The following is an 8,583-nucleotide window of genomic DNA, read 5'->3' as shown; positions in this document are numbered from 1 at the left end:
AACACAATTAATTCACTTCCAGACACAGTTAAATCATGACGCGATCTCAAGATATGAGCGTCAGAACTACTGACCGGGTATTTCTTTCTTCTTTTCTATCAAATTTTCGCTGAACTAGATTTCTTATCTAAGATATTCTGCTATCAAAGTCTAATTGCCTATATCTATCTTCCCTTGCCCCTTTTGGCTAAGTACGATACCGTACGGCTCTACTCTGGGCCGAACTTGGATCAATATACCTTCGCGTACCGAGTAAAGTCAAACCGAAGGAAAAAGAAGCAATTAATTTGCCATGCAGCGCTAGTTTTAAGTTGTCACCACAGTACAACACATTTATGGCAGTACCGGTTGAATAGTACGAGTAGCTGGCTTTCGTAGTTCTCTAGTTACTAGTCAATGACTACTATTACCACTGGAAGCTAAGTTATACTGACGGTTATAGCTAACTGGTGTTGCGCAGGTCCTAAACATTGTCAGCCAGAAACGGCAGAACTCCAACGTGTGACATCAATTCTACCAACAAACGTGTCTGTATATACGGAAGAGAGATGTCGAATATTTAGATATCGAAAAATCTTAGGGACAATACGATAATTATTAATATCTTATGAGAATTTCTCTATGAGAGGTACTCCAACAGCCCGCTATTTTGATCGTGAAGTCGTTTTAGCTGTCACTCGCAAACGCAGTCTTTGCAGAGCCATATTAGCTCTGAAGGCCTAACAATCCAAGGTGAAGCTGCTTCTACGATCTCAAAATCTAAAGTCCAAGAGTTTTTTTTACGACTTGAAATCACTTCGTTTGTCTATGAGCTACAACGAATATCTATCGTATGCATAAACATCGTTAGGGTTTTGATCTAAACGAGACAACGCATTTGAAGCCTTTGTTTGGATGTAGCTTAAAACTCGGTCCTGGCACACATAGTAGCTGATAATAGCTCGAAATCTTCGGACGGGACGAACCGACCTATCGAAGTTAAATTTTCCTTTCAGAAGCTCAATTGGGCCTCTCAGTAGCCCGACGATTCCTACAAGCCTCGCGAGAACTGTATTAGTTGAATTCTGCAAGGGGATGTGTCACATGTCATATGAGGAGCTCTATTTTGAATAAGGCCATTGATACAAATGAAAATAGAAGCATCCGAAGCAGTAACAAACACACGAATCGACCACGCATGCTTTGTTGATAATATAAGTTTCTAACTATATCGTGAAATGCAAACTGGATTCAATCGTTCCCCGTCTGGGACACAGGCTCGCAAGTTCCACGTTAATTATAACTATCAATATAAACAAAATTAGCTTAGGCTCAAGTTTTAACGGTGGTTTCAATAAAATCACTTCGACTAGTTGGAAATTTGTATATTGCTGACAATTGGAAAGTTTGACATAAGCCGCCCACAGCGTGCACTCACGTGTTTGCTAGTAAGTAAATTTCAGCGTTTAAAGTTGGATGGCCAAAGCAAAAAAAAGCTCAAATTTAAGAATAATAATAGTAATGAAGATTTGTTCTGAACTTAACATACAAGGCATGTTTTTGTAAGCACGTTTAAAAAGTAGTTGCACTTCTCAGGGGCATTTCACTCGTAGTTAGGTAGGATGCTTGTCATTTCCTCACGGTGAGCTCAATCCACGGCATCAGAACCAATGAGTTAAGCTTGCCCCCTTTGGGACTTGCAATCCGGCTACCCCTTATGTTATGCTAACGCAGTTCCGTGCGTAAAAATCGGTACTTCTGTTTCAAGTAATAGTTCCAGCTATAATTTCTACGCTTTAACCTGAACATACCGAAAATTCTAAACGACCAGTTTTGCTATCCAGGAAAGCGTTTCTTAGGGATGCTAACATTCCCTTGGCTATGATAATGGATAATATAGCTTTGGTAGGAACAGACGCACCAAGCCAGTAATATTGTTTAAGGCTGTTTATTAGGCAACCCTGCTCTGATCTCCAGACTATGCTTGTTCTATAGCTTATTCGTGATGATGATCCGACTACGCAGATCTAGTGACCGTATGGACGATATCTAAAAAAAACCCACATACATATTTCTGCCGTGTACTTGACGGGTTCAAACCCAAATTTTCGATTCTATTGAGGTCACGAGATTTAACTGTGTCATCCGCGTCATTAGCTTTGCGGGTTGCTGTGCTTCCAGCTAGCCGAGAAGAAGTTTCACACGTCGAGGTATTTTCCTCTGACCGATAAAAATAAGTAAAAACGAATAGTCGATTGTAATTTCCCACGGCAACAGCTGCTAATTGGGTTATCTGGTAATAATGCTTGACAAGTTGAGGTCTATTTCGTTGTCGACGATGTTATTTCCGGTTTTCCTCGAATTAATTGGTAGCCCCGTCATTGTCTGAACATGTTTTTTTTTTCTGTTGTATTCTCGTTCTCTTCGGCAAAGATCAACGCAGATAAGATCCACAACGCATGCAATTCGCGGTCTATAACAGTGGGCTGATATTCTGGGGCGGCCAATGAAACCCTACCGCGGTTTGCTGTTTCACGCCGCTACTGAGAGCGGTTCGAAATGGAGAATTTACATGTGAGGGTAATCCATATTCGAAGAGGTGTCTTATGGTGCCTTCCGTGCAGGTGGCGATGGTGATACAACTCTAGCTAGCTGACATCAATGCAGACGTTAAGACAATACGTTCCATCAGATTCTCTCCGCTTTTAACCCTCCTCTCTCTGCACTAAATCGCGTTGAAGTAGCGTAACGTATCGTAGATACAATTGCTTTAAGGTATTTGTATATAGCCATGGGTACCTGACAACCTAACAAAACAGATCGCTTATTAAAGAGAAATCAGTCCTCTAAAACGACTAGTTCATTGGCGCTTAGCGGAGGCTTTGAATGTCTCTTCTTAACAGTAACACCCAAAGTTCCGTAAAGATGAAATGCACCACTGAACAACTTTATTCCAGAAGAAGTTAGACTGCTCACTAGTGTTAAACCATTCCGTCTCTAACAGTGATATTCGACGGGATCAGAGTATGCTCCGTTCGCCGGAACGGAGTCGCTCGTGTTCTGCACAACTTTGGTACAGTGTAGACGACAACTTTTGACTCGGAACACTGAACGTGAACTAAGTTATACGGAAGTTTGTTTGCAATCTTTCCGATTTGATAAAATTATCTTTTGTTTTTTTTTTTGCTATATCCAACGTGACCTTGTGGAATCACTCATTTGCTTAATTAGTTTAACATAAAAGAACTCCGACTAGGTCCGACATGACGAGGATTTGTTATTGCCTGTGTGCGGTTGTTATTTTGTGCTGTTTATCACAGACGTTCTGCTTTCAACAACTAATTACGCTAAAAGACCAACCCATTCTGACAGAGTTGGCTGAAGATGTTGGACCGGTGTTCACAAATTTCATAAATCGATACCGTAAGCAAGGGATTAGGTTTAGTCAGAATTTTATTTACGACGAAAAGTTGGAACCTGAGTGCCTGAAGAGCTATATTCGGATCTTTCAAGGCATTGCTGACCTAAAACCTTGGGCAATAAGATGTAAGTACTACGATAAGAAATCCTAATTTTAGGTAACAGTAAAAATTAGATTTTTGCGGCGGCTTATTATTCTTTTACAAAGCGTTATAGCTGTGAGCGGATCATGTCCCGCTGCCATAGACAGTGACCAAAACTCTTTCGCAGACCGTTGCTAGGTGCAACGCTTCGTATTAGTTTGATTTCGGCCATCAGACGCAGATTAGGCGCATTACCAAATGGATGTCTCCCAGAGTTTGTCCATGGTCGGATTCGAACTACGCCACCATGAGTTCCTAATATTGGCACAGATATACGCTCCCCACTAGGCTATCACGGAGACAACCGTCTCTCGTTCTAACTAATATATTAACTTCACTCAATAATTTCGTAGCATCAGACGTAGCAGAATCGATTAGTGGTGTTCAATTCAGTCAATGGAATATAGACAGGAAACGCGCTTCGATAACGTCACGTATTCACGTGACGCTTAAAGCAATATATGCCGTTGCTAACTAGAGGCCGTCTATAGAAATCTTAGCAAAACCTCCGATAGTACCTAAGCAGAAATTCCTTTCATACCGAGCCTAAAGAGGTGATCAATTTTTCAGGTACCATCTAGCCTGGTTCAGGGAATAAGATAGCTGCAGCGGATATTTCCGTAAAGCCGATCAGTTAGTTATATGTCGATTTAGGATAGTATCATAATCCAATCTGACATAAGTCGTGTTTTCGAATCCTCACGTTCGTAACAAGTACAACAATATCGGAGTGAAGGATAGAGCATGCATCATTATGAGGCTTATCAGGCGCACTTTCTAGTATCCATAGTAACGTCGAAAAATTTCAGAGCAGGAAGTTGTGACACGCTGAGAATCTGCTAAGGACTGATAATTTAGTATCTGTAAGTTCATATTTATGGAAACGTAGTTTGCGATTCGACAACGACTCACCAATGGTTTATGTACTCCTTTTTTTTTGTTATCCCCGTTAAGACATTTAACTTAAACAACTTTTCATACGGCTCACTTAGTGCCTGGCTGGGGTTGTTTGACTGAGCTCACATAATTCAAAATCATTCTAATATTTGATTAAAATTATTTGTCGATTTGATCTGCTACGCATCATTATGTTTAAATAAAAGCAAATAACTAACCCTAAATAGAAATAGTTTTTTATTTGCAAGAAATACTAAGACGTCACAAAAAAATTCCATACTTTTTTCTACAATTTATAGAAAATACATTAGCTTTTATGCTAGTTATCCCTATCTTGTATTTTTATATGTCTGAGATTATATATAGCAATAACAATACTGCGTATGGTGAACGCATATGACACAAACAATTTTCTTTCGAGGTCCCACAGCTCTGAAGGAAACTCAATTGCTTGACTGATCTATTACGCTGACTAGAGGAAAAGATAGAATGGTTGGGATAGGTAGAATGGGACAGAAGGTTCCAATCCGGAACCTAATGCCACATGGATATTAATCCTATTAACTTCTTTGGAAGGAATAGAGGTATACTCAAAAGAAATTATACGTAGTAAATATAAATACATTTGCGAATGAATGTTGAGTCTGACACTTTGGACCTATTCATTCGCTGACGTTTTTTACATTCGTTTTAAAAAACTCAAGGTCTAAACATTAAATAGGAAAAAAACAAGAGTTTTGTTTGACGCTTCTTTCAAGGATGGGTCATGAAGTTGGGAATGAGAAATTCCGCCCAGGCCATATTTTTTATTTATTATGTCACTCCCCACAGTTCTATGCTGGAACGAGGATGTGTACTTAGAATTGTTACACAGAGTTGCCACGATATAGACGAGCCGCGCAATTCAAAATCTAGATTGGTCTACGTCAGCCGTTTAGATGTAATAGTAGGGAAAAGTTGGAGAAACCTGCTTACTTTTCCATCGTCCAAAAAGCACAAGCGTTTTCGCACAATCTCAATCGTAACCTGTGCTCATTTGTTTTACGAATGCCTGTCGATGGAGACGCATCAGCTCATGTACCAAATATATCTGATGGTGCAGCTACGATATGAGCGCTGTTCTATTATTTCAAAAAAAAAAAAGGTCTCCGCATCGCGAATAAATTATGTTTTTTTTCACGGTTCTACCTGGTGGCCCTCAGCAATGCTGGCCTTTGGTCCGATATCAGTAGAGGAATCAACTAGCCAGAGTGCACACAGCATAAAAAGTGGGCTTATTGGTTTTTATTAGGTAAGCAATGACTTCGTGACTTTGCCAGTTGATTGACCATATATGATAGACTAAGTATTTTTCAGTAGACTAGTCCAAGCCTAGTACAATTGGTTTTTTCTTTTAGGATTATCAGTCGGATCGCGCGAGTCCACGCCAACATCGAGTTGGTCAATGTGTGTCTTCCTTGTTTATAAGAGCTAAAACTTCTCTGAGGCAATACCCTCGTGATGTCTCCATCAGTAGATACACGCTTCTAATATATTACAATAGGATACTGATCACTCAAAGCTTGAATATCACTAAGTCACACGGCTGAGTGTTAAATACAAAAGCTTATTGTTGTTGCCAGCCCGTCATTACGGCGTTCATAGTACTCCGAGTTAATTTACAGTAGTGCTTCAAAAGGCGGACAATCTATTATGAATGTTATTATATAGTTCAGTAGAAATAAATTTATGTATCTTGGATTTTCATATTATTAAGAATTTTTGTTAGTTTTACTCTTTGAAATAGGCTTTCCTTTTATTTAATATCCGACACTAGAATTTAAAGCATCACCTGCGACTCATCAATAGTTTGGGGCGGATATTTGATAAATGTTTCCACCATTATAGCTTAAACAGCTTTAGAAGTCTGGCGCACTGCAAGCTGCAGAAGCCAGAGATAACCACTGTACTTCAATTGGCCTTCACCTATCTAACCCAAGTGTCCTACTCACTAATATAACGCTGTCCGTTAGGCTCTTGAGCAAAATCACATCCATGGTCCAGTGTGAACACCGTTTAAACCAACTCACTTATTAACATGAAATCCATGAGCTTAAACTTCATTATGTCACGAAACTTGAACCGGAAGTAACGGTTTTATAAGGAAATATGTGGAGCGGGTATGGAGCAGTTGTTTTTTGCCCAGATGGCTAATCTCCAATTCAGTTTCACCGCATTCATTTATCTTACAGTTTTCGACGCAGCTGGCTTTTTCACTTCAAACATATTTGAAGGACGTATGATTGCACATGGCAGCTATGATGAGTGCCTTGCGATTCGAGTGCCCAACAAGGAAGACCCGAGCAAGGTAGGTGGCTTGAGGCACTGGTTAAGTGTCTGCAAACACAAGTACTACGTACGCTGAGTGCTTTCAATTCGAATAGAAAAATAGATATGTATGCTCTCACTAATAGAGAGTCAGTCACTGTTCCGTTGGCTAATCAGAACCACCCGAAACTCATTCAGAAGACAACGTCGTTGGTTAAATTCAGAAATTAGACTTTTAAATAAATATGTTCAATAGAAATGGCTAGTCCGGATGGTGTTGAACGGTTTCTTTTAATCTTTTCCATGTACAAGTGTCGATAGAAATACACAAAACGCAGAATATAGAGAAGTGGTAGAAAAAAAATGTGTATCACTTATTGAAGCTCTTCATTCTTTCTGGCAAAGACGTAATTACGCGAGTATTTTATATTCGTAACTCAAATAGTTTTGAGAATAAGCCAAATCACTCTTGCGGCCCTAAGGGAGCCAACGACCAATTCGGTCCATGCACTGCCACTTGGTAGGCTTAGCCCTTTCATTGAAACATCTCTGTCTGTTGCGTGTATTATATTCAATGCCACTTATTATAACCGTGCTTTAGATAGCAGGGCACAGTGGATAGCGAAGTTTACATGCAAGGCTTGCTTGGCCCCCATAGCTTAATCTTGGTACGAGCTAAACAGTTCAAGTCCGTATAACTTCGACATAACTCAGCTTATTATCTTGTGTTTAAAAAAAATCTATGAATGAAATATGTCTGATATTACCAGAAAAAAAGCTACGAAACTTTACGAGGAAACCAAGTTATTACAATAGTCAAAGACTGCCAAATGTATCTTTTTTAAAAAGGCAGTCATAAACACAGTTGTGTTTTAGAAATAACTTTGAGCAAGTGAATGTTTACCTGAGGTAACGTCACTAGGCGTTCTCTCCAGTACCAAATCAACTGTGTGTCTTCTAGGTCGCCTTAAGCTCGGCAGGCCAACGCTATGCCATCACAGGAATAGTAGGAACGGGCCGATTATAATAATAACATAGTCATTGCAGATAGCAGGAGAGAGATACTTTGAAGGCCCTCGCTCATAGCCTAAATAAGTAAAAGCTTAAAAGATTGACTTGGGTTGGCTTTCCGCCTAACGAAAACGACCAGAACGGCAAAAAACTGGTAACGTTGTCCTAAACGTTCTGCGAAGTTCGTTCTATAAATATCTATGTCAGTATTGCGTTGCGTTTGGTGGCTGACAGTGCTATACAAAAAGATAGTTTCTACGCAAAAAAATGGCGATTGGGTATAAAGCAGGGGCACTTTTGCACCAGTATCGAGGGCATAAGCAGGCTGAATAATCATTCATATTCATTCACTATTATTCAGATATTATTCAGTATTACATCAAGAAAGATGCTGCAAAGATCGTGCGTACAAAAACGTATGTGTACCTAGTTTCGAATCTTGAAACGCAATGGAAGACGCAGAAGCACGAGCAAACGATGACAAGATCAACACAATGTGTATAACTTATTTTTAATAATAAAATAATTATTAATTACGTTATTTACTACGCTGTAAACTAGAAGCATAGAGAAGTATGGTTGTTGAACTGGTAGACCAAAATTGGGTTCGAGGCTTTTTTATACCATTTTGCTGGACAAGCTAATCCATATGTGTGTTGTATAAACAATAATGTTATTTTTACTGACCGAGAATACATTGGTTTAAAGAGCCCGATGATTCTGCGTTTTGGTTAATTTGCTGGATTTAGCTAAATGTATAAAATAGAACGTATGCCAAAAAAAAGATATGTATGTATATATATATATATATATATATATATATATA

At 39.3% G+C, this 8,583-nt stretch overlaps 1 protein-coding gene across 5 annotated transcripts in view; it reads left to right on the top strand.

The window, feature by feature from the left end:
• Window positions 1-2,734: 2,734 nt before the first annotated feature.
• Window positions 2,735-8,583, top strand: part of LOC111246587 (nose resistant to fluoxetine protein 6-like) — a 19,281-nt gene continuing 13,432 nt past the window's right edge. Inside the window, exons 1-2 of one of the 5 annotated variants that reach the window (XM_086983490.1) lie at window positions 2,735-3,525; window positions 6,671-6,786. In XM_086983490.1, coding sequence (XP_086839616.1) covers window positions 3,243-3,525; window positions 6,671-6,786 — 399 coding nt within the window. In that variant the 5' untranslated portion in view covers window positions 2,735-3,242. Of the gene's footprint in view, window positions 3,526-6,644; window positions 6,787-8,583 lie in introns of all 5 variants that reach the window. The other 4 variants (XM_086983488.1, XM_086983487.1, XM_086983486.1 and 1 more) reach the window with 4 other exon arrangements.

The sequence above is a fragment of the Varroa destructor genome, unplaced genomic scaffold, assembly GCF_002443255.2.
Source record: "Varroa destructor unplaced genomic scaffold, Vdes_3.0 BEIS01000003.1, whole genome shotgun sequence".
NCBI lineage: Eukaryota > Metazoa > Arthropoda > Arachnida > Mesostigmata > Varroidae > Varroa > Varroa destructor.
The sequence above is the reverse complement of the archived record's forward strand: the minus strand, read 5'-3'. Positions and strand labels throughout refer to the sequence as shown.